Source organism: Malania oleifera, chromosome 5 (genome assembly GCF_029873635.1).
Source record: "Malania oleifera isolate guangnan ecotype guangnan chromosome 5, ASM2987363v1, whole genome shotgun sequence".
NCBI classification, from domain to species: domain Eukaryota; kingdom Viridiplantae; phylum Streptophyta; class Magnoliopsida; order Santalales; family Ximeniaceae; genus Malania; species Malania oleifera.
Window position 1 is genome coordinate 1,543,036 of NC_080421.1, and position 22,252 is coordinate 1,565,287.

General features: G+C 35.7%; 1 protein-coding gene across 2 annotated transcripts; it reads left to right on the plus strand.

Annotated features, from left to right (window-relative positions):
- Positions 1-7,000: 7,000 nt before the first annotated feature.
- LOC131156565 (isocitrate dehydrogenase [NAD] regulatory subunit 1, mitochondrial-like) lies at positions 7,001-19,294 on the plus strand. Of its 2 annotated transcripts, none has more exons than XM_058110361.1 (4): positions 7,001-7,844; positions 17,351-17,590; positions 17,875-17,953; positions 18,751-19,294. In XM_058110361.1, the coding sequence occupies exons 1-4, from the start codon at positions 7,311-7,313 to the stop codon at positions 19,023-19,025; spliced, it is 1,128 nt and encodes a 375-aa protein (XP_057966344.1). In that variant the 5' UTR covers positions 7,001-7,310; the 3' UTR covers positions 19,026-19,294. The 2 variants fall into 2 exon arrangements, with proteins under 2 accessions (XP_057966344.1, XP_057966345.1); XM_058110362.1 differs by having other exon boundaries at positions 17,363-17,590.
- The last annotated feature ends 2,958 nt before the right edge of the window (positions 19,295-22,252 follow it).

Here is a 22,252-nt window from a genome sequence, read left to right on the forward strand (position 1 = left end):
AAAATTGTATTGAATTTCTATCAAATCCACACAAATTAAAATTCAAGTCCCGAAATCCACACTTCCGAACTCTATCTTGCGAAATTATGTTGTCTTCGGAGAACTTAATCAACGAAAATTTCCTGCACTTTTCAGGTGTAGGGAATCTCTATTCAATCCAACTTCTTTACTTGGTTTGAGTGTAGTTCATATCTATTTCTAAATCATTATTCATAAAACCCTTGTTTCTTGCATGTTTACTACTGAGGAATGACATGGAATCAGGTGGAGTGATCAAATTTTCCGTTCAAATTTTCATTCTATTCCATTTCCCTTCTATTCTACTCTGCAAACCAAATGGTTACTGCTTTTCATTATTTCACCATGGCTTTTGAGATCCCAAGAAGCGGGATATAGGGATCCTAGGGATCAAAATTTTGGTTTAAATGCCAGAATTTTTTAGCGTGGGAACTTACTAACACCTCTAACCACAAATGGAGAAGAAAATAAAAATGAAATTTGCCAACTGATGCAGTTGGATATTTCCAGATCCACATTGATGTATTTGTATCTTTTTGATGCATGCTGTTCTGACATCAGAATAATGATAGATGTGAACTCATGGCAACTTCCAAGCATATCTTTGGGACATAGTTGCCAAAAAATGCTGACACCCTAACAGACCTACGTATTGGTACCCATGTTCCAAAAATGTGGAACATTTTCGTTCTGGAATGCTAAGTCTAAGGACCCAAAGTTTTAATTCAATATTTTTTACATAACATAACTTATAATTCTATATTTTTTTTGGTTGTTTATAAAAAAAAAAGAAATCTATTTGTGTTGTTATTAATCTGTTTCTAATCAGAAAATCTCTTCTACATTTAGAAACACTTCACCATCCTCTCCAAAATATACAAGTGTCATTACACTTTTTTCACCAAGATATCTATTTTTAGATACCCGTTTTCACTGCAACCCCATTCCTTTTCCACGAACCAAAACATTCCAGGATTTAAGTAACATTGGTTTGGGATGTTGCTTGAGAGTTATCTTTGTTAATTCCTTGTGTTTGTGTACATACAGACTTTGAAGAACTGCAGTGATGCCTCAAGCCTGGTTTTGCAAATGCATGATATCGTTTGCAGAGGAAAGTTGGTCATGGCATGGGGCAAGAGGTTGTAGAGGAAGCTTTGTTTGGAGCATTTACCGTCAATCGAAGTTTTGCGGGGCTATAGGAACGTTGTGGTTGTATGTCGAGGCAAATTTCAGGTTGTCGTGGATCAAGAATATGGGAAATTCTCCCATTTGTGCATAGCTTGCATTCTTGTCTGTTCAGTATTTGAATGATGACTTTAGAGATGAAATTCTGCATAAAAATGTTTGTTTTGCTGGTACTTAAAAGATAATAAATATCATTAGTGCTTATACTCCTCAAGTTGGCTTAGCAGAAAATCTTAAGAGACAATTTTGGGAAGATATGGATAGTATTATACAAGGCATACCAGAGACTGAGAAAATATTTATAGGAGGAGATCTGAATGGACACGTTGGAAGAGATAATAAAAATTATGAAAGGATACATAGAGGATATGGATATAGAGACAAAAATGAGTTTGGAGAGATGATCTTAGACTTTGCTATGTCATATGATTTTAGTATAATGAATACTTGCTTTAAGAAGAGAGAAGAATATTTAATAACCTTTAAAAGTGGACAAAATAGAAGTCAAATAGATTTTTTATTAACTAGGAGGGTAAATCATGTATCATGCAAGGATTGTGAAGTTATTCCAGGTGAAAGTCTAATCACACAACATAGAGTCTTAGTGTTAGATATATGCATTAAAAAGGGGAAGAAAAAGGAGAAAATAAACCAGTGTAGGAGAACTAGATGGTGGAACCTAAAAGGAGAAAATATAATAAAATTTAAAGATAAAATGATCAAAGATCGGGATTGGACCTTAGAGGATGGGATAGATTCAAATACTCTTTGGAATAGATTAGTTAGCTCTATTAAAAAGATAGCAAAAGAAATTTTAGGTGAATCAAGGGGAAGATTCTCAAATAGCAAAGAAAGTTGGTGGTGGGATAAAGATGTACAAAAAATCATAAAGACAAAAAGAATTTGGTATAAAACGTGGCAAAAATGTAGAAACAGCGATAACTTTGAAAAATATAAGGAGGCAAGAAAAGATGCAAAAAGGGCCGTTAGTGAAGTTAAATATAGATCATTTAATAGTTTGTATGATAGATTAGGTACAAAAGAAGGGGAAAGAGATATATTTAAACTTGTTAAAGTTAGAGAAAGGAAGAACAAGGACTTAGGAAATGTAAAATGTATAAAAAGTGAGGATGATATTGTCTTGGTTAAGGACGAAGATATTAAAGAAAGATGGCGAAGTTACTTTAGTAAGTTGTTTAAGGAAAACCAAATAGAAGGCTTAAATTTAGAATTGTCAAATGAGGAAAATACTAAAAATATAAGATTTATTCGAAAAATTAGAATTAACGAAGTTAAGTTTGCACTAAAAAAGATGAAAAATGGGAAAGTTATGGAACCAGATAACATCCCAATTGAAGTTTGGAAATGCTTGGATGATAACGGAATTATATGGTTAACTAATTTATTTAATACAATTGTAAAAACTAAGAAAATGCCAGATGAATGGAGGAAAAATACTTTAATACCTATATACAAAAATAAAGGAGATATTCAAAATTGTAATAATTATCATGAAATTAAACTTATGAGTCATACGATGAAACTATGGGAAAGAGTATTTGAACAAAGATTAAGGTTAGAAACGAAGATCTCAGAAAATCAATTTGGTTTTATGCCTGGGAGATCTACCACAGAAGCTAATTTATCTTTTAAGAAGATTAATGGAAAAGTTTAGGGAAAAGAAGAGGGACTTGCATATGATATTTATTGACCTTGAGAAAGCATATGATAGGATACCTAGGGAAGTTCTATGGTGGGTTTTAGAAAAAAAGGGTGTATGTTGTAAGTATACTGATATCATTAAGGATATGTACAATGGAGTAATGACTAGTGTAAAGACTATATATAGAGAAACTAGAGAATTTTCAAATACCATAGGTGTACATCAAGGATCTGCTTTGAATCCTTATCTTTTTGCTTTAGTGATGGACCAATTGACTAAGAGTATTCAAAAGGAGGTTCCATGGTGTATGTTGTTTGCAGATGATATTGTATTAATTGACGAAATTAGGGATGGAGTAGAGGCTGAGTTAGAATTATGGAGAGAAGCTTTGGAATCTAGAGGCTTTAAGATAAGTAGAAATAAAACAGAATATATGAAATGTAATTTTAGTAATGATAGGTGGAATATTGGAGACAAAGTTAAACTTGATGATGAAGAAATAAATAGCACTTGTAGATTTCGATACCTTGGATCTATTATGCAAGCTGAAAGAGAAATTGAAGATGATGTAATGCATAGAGTTAAAGCAAGTTGGGTAAAATGGAGAAGTTCTTCAAGTGTTCTATGTGATAGTAGAATAACCTTAAAATTGAAAGGGAAGTTTTATAGGACAGTTATAAGACCAGCTATGCTATGTGGATCAGAATGTTGGGCGACGAAGAAACATAATATTCAAAAAGTAAAAGTTGCCGAGATGAGGATGCTTAGATGGATGAGTGGTATATCATTGAAAGATAAATTAAGGAATGAACATATTCGTGGTAAATTAGGTGTAGCTCCTATAGAAGATAAGATAAGAGAAGGACGACTCAGATGGTATGGACACTTGCAACGTAGGCCTTATATGCACCTGTGAGGAAGAGTGACTTAGTTACTATAGGGGGCAATAGAAGGGGTAGGGGTAGACCTAAAATAACTTGGGAGGAGATAGTGCGTAAGGATTTAATATCTTTGAATCTATCAAAAGAAATAGTCCATGATCGCATAAATTGGCGGAAAAGGATTCATATAGCCGACCCCACTTAGTGGGACTAAGGCTTAGTTTTGTTGTTGTTTGTTGTTTGCTGGTACTTAAAAGCTGCAATTGTGTTGCAAAAATGTGAAGGATATAATTGACATTGTTCTGATATATCATGATCTGAAATTGTTTGGGTAACTTTCTTTTCACCCATTTTCCCCCTACTTTTGGAGGATTGATTTTGGAAGATCTTCCCTTTAATGGGTAATTCTCTTTTCTGTTGTGTTATCAATATAGTTTACTGTATGTGCTCCTGAAGTTACATAAAATATTACCCAGATTTTCATTTAATGGGAAATTCTCTCTCTCTCTCTTTGGTTGCATTATCTATGTATTTTTTATACTATTATGGCCTCCAAATGTTGCATAAAATTTTATGGAAGAGTTTCGAGTTTTGACTTTACATTTGAATGTGTGTGGATTTTAATCAAGTGCATTCATGCTCCTAAATACAACTTTAAGGTAATTTTAGTCAATCAATTATTCATGTTCCCTAGTATCTCCTACCAAACTTAGGCTTCATTATTGATGCATGGATTATAAATATTGTGGCTTATTAAGCTTTAAGAATAAGTTATAACTACTGTCTTTCTTTGAGTTACTTTGAGGAAAACAATTATTTGAGTTGGTAGTCACAAATTAATATTATAAGTTGTTTCATGCAAATCTTATGGCTTGTTTGGAAAGATACCCTTTTGACTTGGAAGTTATTGGGGTGCGTGCCTGTGTTGTTTGAATTGTTTCACTGTTGCAAGTGTTTATTCATTTCATCACTTAGTAGTAACTAGAAATGAAAAATTAATTTAGAGAGTTTTGGGAAATACATATGCTTGGTTCTCTTAATTATTTTTTTAAACAATAAATTATTCTGAGTGCTCTTGATTTGTTCCACTCAATGACCCTTATCATCATTTAGAGTCATTTTTTGTGTCCCATTTATTTTAATTTGACCAACAATATGAGTAATGTCTCATGTCATCTTCGTGTTGATTAACCATCTTCAATTATTTGCATTATCCAAATTTTATTTGAGCTCATATTTTTCTTGATTAAAATAAAATATTTTCTAAAATAATGTGATTCAAAATAAACAACAACAACAATAATAAAACCAAACCTTAAGTCTCATTAGGTGGAGTCGATTATATGAATCATTTTTAGTTAATTTATATGATCATGAACCATTTCTTTTAACAAATTTAAGGTTATTAAATCCTCATTCATTATCTCATTCTAAATTATTTTAAGTTTATACCTACCCCTTTTACTAGTCCCCATAGTAACTAACTTGCTCTACCCTACTGGTGCACTATGTGACCTACGTTGTAAGTGCCCAAACTATTTGAATCGTCTCTCTCTTATCTTATCTTTTATAGGAGTTACACCTAACTTATCGCGAATATGTTTATTCTTTAATTTATTTTTCACTGTGAAATTATTCATCCATTTAAGCATTCTCATCTCAGCAACTTTTACATTTTGGATATTCTATTATTTCATTGCTTAAAATTTTGATCCATATAGCATAATTGGTCTTATAGTCGTCTTATAAAACTTCTATTTTAATTTTAAGGGTATTCTACAATCACAAAGCACACTTGAAGTATTTCTTCATTTTATCCAACCTACTTTAACTCTATCCATCAGATCATTTTTAATTTCTCCTTCAGCTTACACAATAGATCCAATGTATGGAAATCTATAAGTGTCATTTGTTTTTTTTTCATCATCAAATTTAACTTTGTCTCCAATATTCTTCCAACCATTACTGAAATTACATTTTAATATATTTTGTCATATTTCTACTTATCCTAAAACCTCTAAATTTCAAAACTTCTTTCCATATTTCTAACTTAACCTCTACTCCGCTCTTAATTTCGTCAATCAATAGTATATCATTTGCAAACAACATATACCATGACATCTTATTTTGAACGTTCTTAGTTGGTCCATTGCTAAAACAAAAAGATAAGGGTTCAAAGCAGATCCTTGATACACACCCTTGGTGATTTGAAATTCTCTAGTTTCTCTATCTATAGTCTTTATACTAGTCATTACTTCATTGTATATATCATTAATGACATCAGTATACCTACTATATACATTTTTTTTTTCTTCTAAAACTCACCATAAAACTTCTGTAGTTACCCTATCATATCTTTTCTCAGAGTTAATAAATATCATATGCAAGTTCCTCTTCTTTTTCTTAAACTTTTTCATTAATCTTTTTAAAAGATATATAACATCTGTGGTAGATCTCCCACGTATAAAATCAAATTGATTTTCTGAGACTTTCATTTCTAATCATAATCTTTGTTCAACTACATTTCCCACAGTTTCATCATATAACTTATAAGTTTAATTCCACAATAATTATTACAATTTTGAATATCTTTTTTATTTTTGTATATAGGTATTAAAGTACTTTTCCTCCATACATATGACATTTCTCTTAGTTTTTATACTTGTGTTAAATAAATTAGTTAACCATATAATTCTGTTATCATTTGAGCATTTCCAAACTTCAATAGGAATGTTATTCGACTGTTTACCTTTTCCATTTTTCATCTTTTTTAGTGCAAACTTAATTTCATTAACTCTAATTTTACGGATAAATATCATATTTTTAGTATTTTCCTCATTTGTCAATTCTAAGTTTAAGCCTTTTATTTGGTCTTCATTAAACAACTTACTAAAATAATTTTACCATCTATCTTTTACGTCTTTGTTCTTAACCAGGACAATATCACTTTCACTTTTTATACATTTTACATTTCCGGAATCCTTACTCTTCATTTCTCTAACTTTAATAAGTTTAAATATATCTCTCTCTTCTTTTGTATCAAATTTATCATACAAACTATTAAATGATTTGTATGATTCTAAATAAAAAGAATTTATAAAATAATAAAATAAAAAATTATAAAGTCATGAGGTTGGTCACTTCATTTTACATAGATGGATATATTTTTTTTTCATTTACAATACAGATAAATATATATTATTATATAATAATAAGTTCCTTTAATATATAAAAAAATACTTACTAATTAATAAAATTCAAGTTCATTTTCTGTCGTGAATATGTGGCAAAAATATGGTGGCCAGGCTAGTGCCAAAACGCAAAAAAGGGAAAACTAGGGAGGTCAAACTGAAAAACTAAGAATTTGAGTGGCATCAGCGCAAAAAGTTTACACTCCTTTCCCCAGCCCATCGTGTTTGCCTCTGCTCTCTTTCATGGCTTCTCTGCAACGCGCAGTTTCCCCGTTGATCATTCTTCTCATCGACGGCGTAAAACCTTCCCTGTAACAATTCGTACACTTCGCCACCTCAGAGGACCCAGAAGACCCTGAGAAGATCTAAAACATGGCGAGAAGAAACCTCCTGATCCTAAAACAACTCGTTTCCCGTTCAACACCTTCCTCGTCTACAGGAATAGGGCAGCGATTCGAATTTAAACGATCCGTGACCTACATGCCTCGACCTGGTGATGGTGCCCCTCGCGCCGTAACCCTTATCCCGGGCGACGGCATCGGCCCTCTGGTCACCGGCGCCGTGGAGCGGGTCATGGAGGTGATGCATGCGCCGGTGTACTTCGAGCGGTACGAGGTTCGCGGCGACATGAATAAGGTGCCGCAGGAGGTGATCGAGTCGATTCGGAAAAACAAGGTGTGCTTGAAGGGTGGCTTGGCGACTCCGGTGGGTGGTGGTGTCAGCTCGTTGAACGTTCAGCTGAGGAAGGAGCTCGATCTCTATGCTTCGCTTGTAAATTGTTTTAACTTGCCTGGTTTGCCAACGCGGCACGAGAATGTCGATATTGTCGTGATTCGGGAGAACACGGAGGGAGAGTATGCGGGCCTCGAGCACGAGGTTGTTCCTGGCGTTGTTGAAAACCTTAAGGTATTAATTGTTATCAAAATCCTCTTTTTTTTGGCTATTATTGTTGTTTTGCGCATTGCAAGTACTGGAATTGGTACTACTGTTACTTAGAACGTGGAACTTGCTGGCTGGTACGGTGGAAATGGATCACGGAATCGTACATGCTCTAAATTGCTGTACAGTAAGGGTATGTTCGTATAGAATATAGATATACAGATGAAAAGTGTGTAATGGCAGTTCTGTATCTAAGATAGAATGTTGAAGCGTTCTTTACATTTTTTTTTGTTAGCGTATTTGTACTATATACGGACACCAAGTGGGTACCAACCCAAATGCAAAAATGGAGAGCAATTAGAAGATTCAAAAGAATCCCAAGTCAAAATATTCTAGAACTCCAGGAGGACAAAGTCTGTAAAACTGTATCCTCTTCTACATAGGTTGTTTCTTACTCTCTAAATAATCTGCAAGAGTCAAGAGGGATGCAATCATTCACACCCTTCTTGAATTCTAATCGGAATCCCTTCTTTTCTAGCAATGAAAAAAGGAGGGAATGCTATTCTGCCTGACCCAAGCAACAATGATCCACCGCCAATTGAGACTCCATAGCCCCAAAGCAAATGAACAGTGAGTAGCAGATGTCCCATTTCTTTGCACATGAAGCACCTAATAACGAGGACCAGTCCTCATCTTCTAAGATTGTTCCATGTGAGGATAGCTTCCCAAACACAAAGGCAAGAAAAATAGCTTTTAACATCGCTTCTTTCTCTGGTTTGCAATAGAAAGATTTGATGAGAACTTTGAACATTTATCCCTCAGCCATCCAATCCAATAGAGTCCTCAATATTAAGATTAATCCAGGTTCTATATAAATTGCCCTGAGAATCTTGGTTCTACATTACCACTTCATCCTTTTCTCTCACTGACCTGAACAAAGCGGGAGAAGAATATTTTAAGGCAGCATCTTTGCATCAAATATCAAGCCAAAATCTGATTCCTATGCCATTCTTGACCACAAAACCAATAATTTCAAGGAAACCCATTTTCCAATCACAATGCCCTTCCACAGGCCAAACCCATCAGAGAGCTTCACATCCTTTATGAACCAACCTCTAGCTTTGTGCCAATAATTTCCCAATGGTTACTTCCATGAACCCTCCTTTGCAACAGCAAACGCTGCAAACCTGCACAGCCACTTGCCCTTAGCAGAAAACGCTGCAAATCCGCGACTCCCGCTTCCCACTACATCAGTTTAAAACCAAGCTTGAGTCTTTCATTTAGGATATTATGTCCTTGTCTTTTTTAAATATATGGGTGGCTTATCAAATAAATAGATAGATAAATGGAACTTTGTTTTCAAGTGGTGGATGACAACTTTACAAGCTAGGACTGCATTAGCGTCTACCACCACTGGGCAGAAATTTCTCTTCTTATCTAGTATCATCTTTTCAAATCTTTCAACAACACTGTCCCACACTGCTTTAGACTTTCTCAAGAGGTAGCCTTGAGTAAGAGGTCAGGAGTTGTTTTTCAGAAAAGAAATTTTATTAACAAAACTAAGAGTATTGAAGTAGGATAAGAATCCTCCTAACACAAAACAGGGGAAAAAAAAGAAGAAACAAGTATAAACAATAAACAAAAAGAAAAGCAGGCTAATAGAGCCTTCCAATTGCATTGAAGATAAAAGAAAGCAACAAAATCCATAGTGAAGCAAAAAAGACAATCCTGTCCAAGAACTAAATCAGGAGACAAAGTGCGATCACAAAAAATGAGCATTTCTTTCTAGCAAAAGCTCCCCAAAATAGCAAAAACTGTGCACCACCATAAACTTCTGCCTCCTTATTCCTCGCAAAATCTCTAAAAAAATGCTTCCAAAGAATTAGGGCACACCCAAGATTCTCACATAATAAAAAAAACTTGTTCCATGAGATCCAAGCTGTAGAACAATTAAGAAATAGATGAGTGCGAGTCTATTTAATGACATGACATCTGACACAAACATTAAGAGATAGAACCATGAAAATTGTCTTACCTGCAACAAATTAAGGATGACAATTCCCATAAAAGCTTTAACATTAGGAGGAATCTTAACTTATTCACAATCAATTGTTGAGAGGAAAAGAATGAGCAGAAAAAGTCAGATATGAATAAAAGATTTACAAGAAAAAACACTGGAATCATCCAAATTCCAAGCCCGGACAGCCCCATTATAAGAATAGCGAAAGGAATCCAACAAACTAAGAAGCTAAGTGAGCTTCTCAGCCGCCCTATCTTTCAGATCTCTTCAAAAATGAAAATCGCAGGAAACAAAATTACCGTCAATACTCAAAAATGAAAAAAATAGGCACATCATGTTGCTAGGTGAGGTGTTGACAGACAAGAAGTTTTGTGGACGCTAAATTACCAAAACCTAACCCCCCCTCATTCTTAGGATGAGTTTTGTCCCCTCATTTTTTGGATGAACTTCTAAAAGTTGGGTATAACATATTTGGTGATCAGCTTTTTCAGCATTTAAAAAGTTAGATTTTAGCTTTTTAGAGGAACTTCTAAAAGTTACAAATTTGGAATTTTTAAAAGCTAAAGGTAGCTTTTTCCAAAAGATTATTTTATCCCGAAAATGTCCTTAATTTTTTCAAATATTAAAAAAATTATCCACAAATTAATTACATTTCGTAAAGAGGCATATCCATTTGGGTCATTTAAACAATTGAGTCATCTCATAGCTTTTTACCAAAATTAACCTTTTGGTTCTACCAGTTCTTTTTTCATAAGGGCACATAACATTTTTTACACAACCTAAATCAACTCCTTTTGATCAATTCCTTCATAAAAGTTCCTTTTCATTAGCCATAGGTGGTCCAAACTAAGCCTAGACCTGCAAAGGACTTCCTAACTCACAAGATGATTCTTCCTCACACACACACTTGACCAAAGAAAATCTCTCGGAAGTTTTAAGAATCATTGTGTAATGGCCGTTATGGATGTTACGTAATGGTATTGGTGGCTTCTGAGACAATTGCAGGGTGATATCTTAGATGTACTCTGATTCACAACCATAATGGGCTTGTGGTCCATTATAGTACTGTAACAGCCATTATGGGCTGTGACAGGTTGTTGCACGCGGTTATGGGCCATTATAGTGCCAAACTAGTTGTGGATGACTGAAACAGGTTTTTGAGTCTTTTTCTTTTTTTTTTACTTTGCATTTTCCTTCTTTTTCCCTTTTTGAGTCCTTGATGGTGCCCCATCCGTCAAGCCTCAAGTCTTCATTTTATAAGGAGAAGTCTCAAGTTGACGGGATATTTAGTACCTTTTCACGTCTGTTACCAATATGATTTCAGGCTTTAACGTTCTGCAATCGGTGCTGAAGGGGAAGAAGCAAGCTTCCCTTGGCACTGCAACAACTGCTTCTCTCATTCTATGGACACCTGTAGCTTCAGCTTGGGCTTCTTATTTATACTCGCGCCCTTAACCATTCTCACTGTTTGGTTACTGCTCTGGCTTTCCTTGCTCTCGTGATGGTTCTGTCTCACACACAAAGAACTCTAATTTATTCGTCTTGCTCTCTCTATCGTTATCATGGTCTCTTAGTTGACAATGGGTATTGTTCAGTCCAGATTGAAGGGAAATCCTTTGATCCAAGATTGGATAATGTAGGGAAGGTTGAAGCTTTGTTTGTTCTTAGGAAGAAGCGGAAGCACAATAGGTGGGTTCGATTTTCTTCAGTTGCAGCAACATGGTTTTCACGGGGGTTCTCATCTTTTGCTGCAATTTTAAGCAAGGGTTTTTGTAGCGTTCAGATGGATGGTGATTCATGCGGCGAGGGCAGGGAAGTTCTTGGAATTAGGGCAAGATGGAGAGACAAAAAATTCTATCTTTGTCCCTGAAGGATCCAAAGGTGATGAGTCTTGTTTTGGGGGAGGAGTTGGTGCTTTGGTGAGCTCTTGTGCTTCAGGCACTGATGGAGTTGGTAATAAAAGAGTAATGATAATTTATCTTGGAGTCATATAGTTTCAGTAAAAACTAATGCTGATGGAGTTCGCTCGACTCCAAAAGATGAGTCAGAGGTGGTGTGTGTTCGATGTTGGGGGAAAGATGCAGGAGGAGATCCTATGGACAGCTCTGCAATCAAGTTATGTCGCTATGGGAAAAGGTTCCTGCTAAGGAGGTGAGACTAGAGGTGGCTAGTGTTTTCTGCTTGGGTAATGGGATGATGAAAGTTGGGTTGGCTGGGCATGGGTGTTCGATGATTAATGTAGACATGGGCCAGTTGTTTTAGAGCAATAAAGGCCTTTTAAAACTTCTGATGGACCTGTTGGTTATGGAGCCCCTGGAGCAGAATTTTGAATTTATATGGGGCTAGTTTAGAGAGAAAAATATTCAGCAGCGCAAATCGCATTTGGGCCAATTGAATGGATAGGCTCAAATACCTAGTCAGGTTTGCAATTAAAACGATGGCCTTCTGTTGAAAAACTGCGAGGCTATGGGGATTAATCTCTCCTTATAACAGAAGGAAGGTGTGTGCAGTTCAGTGCTTTGATTGTCTTTGAACAAGATCTATTGTTGTAAGAGGAGAGCAGTAGTTGCTCTGAAAATAAAAAAGAAAAGGAGGCAGAATTGGATAGGTGGGTTGCAATAAATTCTACTAATTTTCTAGAGAGTGATGTGTCTCCTATTCAAGAGAAGAATGATGGTAGGCAGGGTTCTAGGTTTGTGTTTGGGGGATCTTCTTTAAAGAGTTTTAATTCTTGTGGAGTTGAAAATCAGGACTTTATTGTTGATTCGTAAGGGAATTCAGCTGATAAGGGAGTCAATTCAGATAATTTGAAGATTCGAAAAGGTTTATCCTTGTCGTAAAGAAGTGAAATTGGGTTTTGAAAGAAGGAAAGATTTTGAAGATAATCAGGATTCGTCTGGTGAGGGAAAAAAAATTCTTAAGTGAGATCCTGAATGTGTTGAAGTATAGTGGAGGAGCCAATTGATGAGAGGGGTAATTTGACTAGGACAGTAAGAGATTTGGTGGGGGGGGGGGGGGTTTGGGGGATGATAGTGCAGGCAGTAGTGATTTTGAATGTGACAAGGTTTTACTTTTGGATAAAATTCGGGAGCAGAAAGGATTTTCTTCCAACTCTTATTCTGATTGTCTCGGGGATTTATCTTATATGCACCACCTCCTCTAGAACATTTAGATGGAATTATTATATTTAAAGATGATGCTTCTACAGAAGAACTGGAGGTAAAAGGTTGAATTCTGCCCACTCCAGTTCAAGAAATTTCTGAGAAAGACATTAAATGCAGAGTTGGTTGGATTAGTTGGGCCTTGTGTTGTCTGATCATGGAGGAAATGAAGTTAAGGCTTGATGGGGGTAAATCTAAGGCAAAGAAGGGTCAGAGGGAATTATCAAATTTGAGGTGTTCGATGAACTACGATGGGAAGGGTTTAAAGAGGGGCTTTCTTGGGCGATTTCAGCTTTTATTTATTTATTTATTGTTTTTTTTTTCTTTTGTTTTCCTTTTCCTTTTTGAGGATTTAATGTCCTTGCTAGTTGTACATTCTCTTTCTTAATATATTTCCATTTTTGGTAAAAATAAAAAATAAAATGCAAAACTAGATCCGCTTTTTCCATCTGATACTGGATCTCTTGTTTAATATTTATGTAAAGAAATTCCAACACATGATCATAGGCATGCTACACATCCATCTTGCAAATCAAACTAGGTTTTGCCCTTATAACCATTTGCTCCACAGACTAACTGGCTACTCCTGTGCGTCCAAGAATTGTCTCCCAGACAAAAAGGCATTTTGCACTTAATCACCTTGGTGGCATCATCTGTGACTTTCTTCTGGCCAAGTGCAAGCACCTTAGCAAGCTAATAGATCTTAAAGCACTAATGTCCACCGCCTCTTTGTTACAATAGATTTTCTTTGATGATGAGGTAGATTGGAAAAGTATAACGCAATGAAGCTCCACTTTTATTGATAAAAGTGTTTGCCATATTGAAATAAAGGGCAGCCCGGTGCACAATGCTCCTATATCTGCAGGGTCAGAGAAAGTGGAGCCTTGGTGCAACAGTAGGGTTGTCGCCATGTGGCCTCGAGTTCACAAGTTTGAGATGTGGAAACATTGTGTTGCAAAAATGCAAGGTAAGGCTGTGTGCTATGGATTTATCATGAAACATTGAATTAAAAAATTCTATAGAATGACTTTATGTTTTAGAACCATGTTTCAGAAAAGAGCACGTAGGAGAACCATTCATATATATGTATGTGTTGTGTATATGGATAACATGTAGATTTTAAGCTCCATTCTTGTACAATATTTTAGGCCCACTTTCAGCCCTTTGTAGAACTTCATTCAACCATTTTCCTTTGCAACCAAGTTAGAGCCCCCACAATGGCCACAATTATGATGAGATCATATCTCCCTGCCTTAGTCCTCTTGAACTTGGGAAAAAAGCCTTTCAAGGTTTCATTGATTACAATAGAGAACTAAACTGAAGAAATACCCAACTTGATCTACTTTTTCCATCTGATACTGAATCCCTTGTTTAACACGTATGTGAAGAAATTCCAACACATGGTCATAGGCATGCTACTGATCCATCTTTCAAATGAAATTAGGTTTTGCCCTTATAATAATTCAGCCCACGCATTCACTAACCACTAGCAGGGCATTCAATATAATTGTCCCCCTGACACACAGGCATTTTGTGCTTTTGAAACTGCCTTAGTGAGTTAGTGGCCTTATCTACGACTTTCTTCTGGCTAAGAGCAAGCACCTTAGCAATCCAATAGGTCTTAAATCACTAATGTCAACTGCCTCTTACTTACAGGGGATTTTCTTTGGTGGTGAAGTAGATTAGAAATGTATAATGTGATAAAGCTCCACTTTTACTAATAAAAGTATATGTCATATTGAAATATTGGATTAAAACTTCTATAGAAAGATTTGATGTTTTAGAACCTTGTTTTAGAATGATGATCACTGTGGTATAAGTTTTTTCAGTCAAGTGTTTGCTACATGTACTGTTGTTGTAATGCAAATAGGCCAATGGTAAGGTTTCTAGGACCAAGTTTGGAGGTCACATGTTAATATGACAGAAATAGACTATCCAGTTTGGGGGTAAAATTGCGTGCATCATCCACAAATTCCAATGTGCTGTTGGAGCCTTTTGGTTTGTGTTCTTTCTTTCTTTCAATTGTTCTGTTTGATTCAGGAGTGTCCCAAATAATTTGTTCTTTTGACCCATAGTTGGGTGATCCATTGTTTGATCATACTTAACTATCATTACAATGGTAACATATGAAGAAAGTAGATAAGGAGGAGCATGGTTAGCTCAGTGACAAGCACTCCCAAGTCCCACCTAAACTATTGGTCGTTCCCCAAGGCCTTGGATTCGACTCATTCCATCCCAGGGTTTTGCGATCCCCTGCGACAAAAAAAAAAAAAGAAGTTGAAGATTTTTTTAATAGGCGAAGAAAGAAGATAAGGATGAAGGGCAGATTATGAAGGAAATCCATGAAGGCAGGGTACATAGATATGGCATGGCGTTCATAGGGAACTGGAATAAGTTATTTGTTTATTTTTTTTTCAAAATATATTTAAAATTTAAATAAAGAATAAAATTCTTGAAACAGCTTGAGTTAAGGATATTGTAACTCCCATTACTGTTAGCAGTATGCACGTTTTGCCCATAACAAAAATTTTCTTTTCCTTGTTTTTTGGAACCATTTGAATTCTTACATGCCAAAAAAAGACAGATGAAGAGTTTTATGAAATGAGAAATGGGTAAGGAAGGAGGACGCATGGGAATAGAACACACTTGTCAGTTAGGTCCCATTACAAGCTTTAAAATAATTTTGTATGTGTATAATTGAAACTATTTTGAGTGTCTTATCAATTGATAGAGTTTGAAAGACGATGACAAAATATTTTTTATTCTTTAACATAGAAATTGCCATTTTCATTTACAGCAACAATAGAGTCATCATGCATGGCAACAAGGCTAACCACTTTTTAAATCTACATTGTGTGTGGAAAAATCTAAAATTATTATAATAACGGTTACTGGCCACTTAACTATGCAAAAGCTTCTACCTAACTTCCTGTGTTGCTAACAAATTAAGCTACATAATAGATTAAAAATGGATGTGACTCTTGTAAAATATCCTCTATTAAATAACAACCTACTGGTAGAAAAATCCGCAGTTAAAATTTAGCCTAAGTAGAAGATTTATTATTCATTTTCTATTCCTTGACTTCTGAAATGGTTTAAGGCCTTGATGCTGGGGTGCTGCTGTTTTCATTTAATATATACTCTATTATATATATATATATATATATATATATATATATATTGTATTTCAAGTAGTTTGGTATATTCTTACTGAAAAAAAGGTGTCATATTGTGAATCACATACTGAATGGACATAACTTCAGCCGAGGGAAAAACATTTTTTATTCACTTTTGATTCCTTGTATCTTTTGATACCTTGGGTCTATTATGTAAGCTAAGGAGAAATTGTAGAATAAGTAATGCATAGACTTAGGTTGGGTAAAATGGAGAGGTGCTTCTTGTGTGTTGTATTGTTGTAGAATACCATTAAAATTAACAGGGAAGTTTTAAGGACAGCTAGAAGACCAATTATGCTACATGGATCAGAATGTTGGAAAATTAAGAAACAACTTATCTAAAATGTAAAAAAGTTGCTGAAACAAGAATGCTAAGGCGGGTGATTGTTTTAACCTTAAAAGATAAATTTAGGGTGATTGTTTTAACCTTAAAAGATAAATTTAGGAATAATCATATTTGAACTAAGTTACGCATAGGACCCATAGAAGATAAGATAAAGGAGGGGTGTCTTAGATGGTTTGGTATGTGCAACATGGGCCAAATAGGATGCCAATGAGGAGGAGTGAGCTAATTCCGTTGGTGGCAGTACAAGGGGTAGGAGTAGACTTAAAATAACTTGAAATGAGATAGTAAGGAAGAATTTAATATCCCTCAAATTGTTGGAGGAAATTGCCTACTATCATATAAATTGTCGAAAAAGGATTTATGTAGTTGATCCCACCTAGCGGGGCTCAAGGGTTGGTTTGTTGTGGTTGTTATTATTGATTCCTAAAATCATGAAACAATTAAGTCATGGGTATTGGGATGATGGCATGTTTTGTATGATGTATATTATATAATTTTTATATTTTTGTATTTCAACTTTCAAGTTGTGTCAATCATGGACGGAATGAACATAACTTGTCGGTGCTCTCTCTCTCTCTCTCTATGCATTTTTTTTGTGCACATGCTGTTGTGTTTATGTTTAGCTCTAAATACGTGATTAAGAAATTTTGCTTGAGATGTAGCTTCTAAAATTGAATTCTTGATCCCAAGTTTATACACAGACTTAGTTTTCAGTTCATGCATACCTTGTGTTTAGATAGTTTTCTTTTGCCCATAGTTTTTTGCAAGGTTTTGAAAGTTTTCATTAATATGTATCTAGAAATCTGTTTCTCATCCAGCCAATTTGCTAGGTGATAACAAAGTTCTGTTCAGAACGAATTGCGAAATATGCATTTGAGTATGCTTACCTCAACAACAGAAAGAAAGTTACTGCTGTGCACAAAGCCAACATAATGAAACTTGCGGATGGTTTGTTCTTAGAATCTTGCCGGGAGGTTGCTACAAAATATCCAAGTATCAAGTACAATGAGGTTATTGTCGACAATTGCTGCATGCAACTTGTTTCAAAGCCGGAGCAATTTGATGTCATGGTATGCCAGTTTACTTGATCTTAAAGTATTCAATGCACCTATAGCTGCTCTGGTGGTCCCTGATCTGTTCATTCTTGATATTTCTGCATTGATAAACAGCTTGAATTCTGTGGTGTAATATTTTTGGGTAAATCTTAATATGATTCATACTGAATTATGCTTTTGTAGAAGTTGGATCATTGTCTTAAACATTATCCATCAGCTTTTGAAAGACGAGTTTTGTTTTGGAGATGATTTTCACCCTCTTTAGATGCAAGTGATGAAAGGCAATATATTTTTTGTAGGTAACTCCTAATCTTTATGGGAATTTAGTGGCAAATACAGCAGCTGGTATTGCTGGAGGCACTGGTGTCATGCCAGGAGGTACTTATAGTTTACCAACTAATCTTAATTCTTTATTACTCTCTTGGATTGAATTTTATGACTACTTAAAGACTTGTCTAGTTCACTTGCTATTGTGGGACCCCCGCAAGTTTTTACATGGATTTGTCTGGGTTGACAGAGTCAATTCTTGTAGGCCCTGTTTTTATAGCGCATTTTAAAGATTAATAGCATTTTACACCCTATTACTGAAAAATCCTAGACTTTTTTGAATTCTTTGTTTGATTAGGAGAAAAAATAAATGAAAAATTCCTATGTAGCATTGTTAAATCCCATCACTTAGGGTTTGTTTGGATAAAGGGTTTTGTTTAGGGAAAGGAAAGGAAAAGAAAATAGGAAGTAATCTCATTTTCCTTTATATTTCCTGTCAATATTAAATACTATTAAAAATAAAATTTTATTCCAATTAGATATAAAATCAAGAAAAGTCAAAAGCTAATGGTGTATAAAACAAAATTTTGCTCATTAATTTCCTACGTATTATATTTTCTCTCTCACTTGTTAACCAAACATGAAAAGTGAATTCCTTCATCTAATATTTTTCTAGTTCCAAACAGGCCCTTAAAGTTGTCAATGAGAGAATTTCCAAGCGAGATGTATGTAGTTGCCATTTCATTTGAAAAGGGGATTTGTATTGTATGGTCCAAATAACCTTTCTAAATTCCGAAAGATTTCAAATCTTATTTGCAATTTATCCAAACAAGGAATTTTGTTGAGATTAAATATCAAATCTCTCTTCTAACTCTAATTCCCATCTGATTTGGTTGTCCTGGTTGCAGGCAATGTGGGGGCTGATCATGCCATTTTTGAGCAAGGTGCGTCAGCTGGAAACGTGGGAAATGAGAAGCTAGTGGAGCAAGGGACAGCAAATCCAGTAGCTATGCTTCTATCCTCAGCCATGATGTTGAGGCATCTCCAGTTTCCTTCATTTGCCGATAGACTGGAGACGGCTGTGAAGCGGGTAATTTCAGAAGGCAAGCATCGGACAAAAGACCTCGGTGGAAGTAGCACTACACAAGAGGTTGTTGATGCTGTCCTTGCATTTTTGGACTGATCCACTCTGGAAATTTCCTTGGCCCTTTCAACTTTAACTCCCATTTTTGGCTGGAGATTTTGACCCGCTTATAGCCAGGGATTTATTTTCTTGTTCTAGATCATTGTCAGAAAACTAGATAATTTTTTCAAAATAATTCGCATTAAATATAAGTTTACAGCGAGTTACAGCTTTTTAGGGATGCTTATGCTATTTGCTGTATCAATGTGTCACACGTGTGGGGGATACAGACTTCTACAAGTTTTATTAAGATTTCAAAATTTTGAATACTTCCTTCACTCTTGAGAATGAGAGCAGGGCATTTTGCATTTTGCATTTTGCATTTTGCATTTTCTGTTTCCCCTCATTGATGTTTTATTTTTATGCATGGACCTGGCAAAGCCTAATCTGAGCGCCATGTGCATTATATATATGTTGGCCATTTAGTGCATTTTCGCAACGCCTAGTAGTTTCTCATACCCCACATGGATGATGCTTCTAATGTTCACCTTCATGATGGGCAAAAAGACCACTAGATGAATGTTCAATGAGTATTTTCTAAATGAAAGTTCGATAAAGTTGGAAATGATAAGTCTACTTTGCATTTCCCTACAGGTAAGGTCGGGTGGTGCGGGGGGCTTTTTCTAATTTTTTTTTTTTGAAAAAAAAAGTGTATTAAATAATATTTTTTTTAGGAAAATAATTTTAGAATAGTTCTAACGTAATATCGTTTTTTGGTTAAGTATCCAAGCAAATCTCGCCGTGATTTGCCTGGAGTGTTAAGGCTTTGATGATTACGCTTTCCATTCCCAGGAACAGTTTGAACCCACGAACGGCATTGCCACCAAGAGAGGTGGGCTTGGCAGGAATGACTGAGATATTTGATGGTACATGGCATGGCGCAAGCATATGACACCTTGGTGCCCAATTTTTTTTTTTTTTTTTGTTTTTTTTTGTTTTTTTTCTGTTTTGGCCTTTGGGGTAAACATGCATGTGACCCTGCTAGTTAGAATTTTTTCCCGTTTTATTATTAAAAATAAATAAAATATTAAATAATACTCTAATGAGAAAAAATTTTTCCAAACTAATACTCACGTAATCTCGCAGTTTGATGCTACGAGATTTAAACTGATGTGCTGCTGGGAAATTGACGCGTGGCACGGAAGGGAGCAAATCTCGTAGCCAGCAGGAAAGTGACGTGTGGTAGGGGCTGGAGCAAATCTTGCAACTTGGAGCTGCGAGATTTAAAGGGAGCGGCAGCTCGAAGGCACAAGTGATTGCGTCCGAAGCAGCATGTGAAGCGTCGATGAAGTGGCCGCCGGCGGAGGAGGTTGCGGTGGAGGAGGAGAGGGTGATCTCGGTTGCGGGTTCATGAGAAAAAGCTGCATGGCAGCAGCCGAGTCCGCAACATTAATGCTTGAAATCTAGCTGTGATGATGATGATGATGGGCGGTGGCGGCGGCAATATTACTGTTGTCACGGCTACTGACGATGTCGTTCTAGGTCTTTGGCTCTCCGAACCCACCCACCATCCCTTGCCGTTTTCCGTACCAGTAGTCGGTCGTCGGTGGCAGTATGGGGGATGCACCAAGAGGGAAATTGAACATCTCGAACAGCATTCCGCCGGTCTCGTACATAGCGGGAAGCCCCCCAGTCTCCTCTTCTTACCAAAGCCACAAGCGGCAGCGGCGGTTCGAACCCACTTGCTTGCACTCTTAGTTTATCCCACCGGATCTACTGGGCAACGTGGTGTTGTTGCTGCTGCTGCTGTTCTTGATGTGCAGCCATGGCAGATCTATCGAATGTAAGAAAATTTTCATAAATATATTGCAACCAAGGATTTTCAATTATCACGAACTTTACATCAATTACTTTATGTGGAAAATAAATAAATCATAAACTATAAACTTTACATAGCGGAATCGGCCATACCAAACTTATTGAGAAGAACACCCGGAGAATCCAAAGAAATCGTTTCTCCCACTTCTCCTCTTTCTCTTTCCTTCCTTCACCAGATCTATGGGATCTCCTGATGTTTAGAGAAGTAGAGGCAGAGAGAGGACAATTCCTTTCTTCCTATGCCCTTATTGCTACACCCATAAAAGTAGCTAATATATATTTTATATATGTATATATGTATATATATATATATATATATATATATTATATACATATGTATCTATAATATTTATGTATAGGAATCTTTTCAAACTTCCACCATTAATTTCTCATATTAAATAAGCTAACCTTTTAGTTAACCCATACAATCTTTAATTCATATCCTTATCATATGAGATACATTCCCTATATGTGGGACACACATCATTCATGTGGTACATATCCTTTGGGATATAAATCCTACATTCTCCCACTTGGCCCATATGAATGATATTAATATGGATTAACAAATATTCATAATATGCACAAAACATTAGCTTATTTATACTTTTCAATGAGATTAACATAATATCATAATCAAGCAACCCATTAGTATGAGTCATGGCGGTAAATATCATTAGAGCGACATCTTCCCTTCCATGTACCATAAAACTAATAAACTACTTAACTATGATCTATAATAGGAAGTTACCATACTGTCCCTTTAATGTTTTTGTCAAAGACCATTTCTGTTTAACAGTGAACCATCTCTATAATCACGTGATTTATGGTAAACAGAAATAATGTTCAGAAATACTTTTATTGATATCATTATACATATTATAGAACAAAACATAAAGATCCACTATTATACATCAAGGATTACAACAAAGACCCATGTGATCAGCATGTTCTTTAAATACCTTTGGTGTCAATCCTTTCGTTAAAGGATCTGCTATCATGAGCTCGGTCCTTATATGTTCTATAAGTACTATCTGTTTCCGAACTTCCTCCTTAACGGCCAAATACTTGAGCTCCATATGTTTAGCGCTATTAGAGTATTTGTCATTTTTGGAGAAAAAGACTGCTGCGGAATTATCACAATAAATTCTCAACAGCCTGGCTATACTGTCAACAATCCCAAGTCCTGAGATAAAGTTCCGCAACCACAAAGCCTGAATCGTGGCCTCAAAGCACGCCACAAATTCAGCTTCCATAGTAGATGCTGCTATGATAGTCTATTTGGCGCTTTTCCATGATATTGCTTCTCCAGCTAACAGGAACAAATAGTCATACGTTGACTTACGACTATCAATGCATCCATCAAAATCTGAGTCAGAGTAGCCAACCCCCTCCAACTGATCTATTCT

Coding starts and splice junctions, on each gene's coding strand:
- LOC131156565 (XM_058110361.1), top strand. CDS start 7,311: ATGGCGAGAAGAAACCTCCTGATCCTAAAACAACTCGTTTCCCGTTCA. Junction 17,591..17,874: donor CGGAGCAATTTGATGTCATG/GTATGCCAGTTT, acceptor TATTTTTTGTAG/GTAACTCCTAATCTTTATGG. Junction 17,954..18,750: donor CACTGGTGTCATGCCAGGAG/GTACTTATAGTT, acceptor TCCTGGTTGCAG/GCAATGTGGGGGCTGATCAT.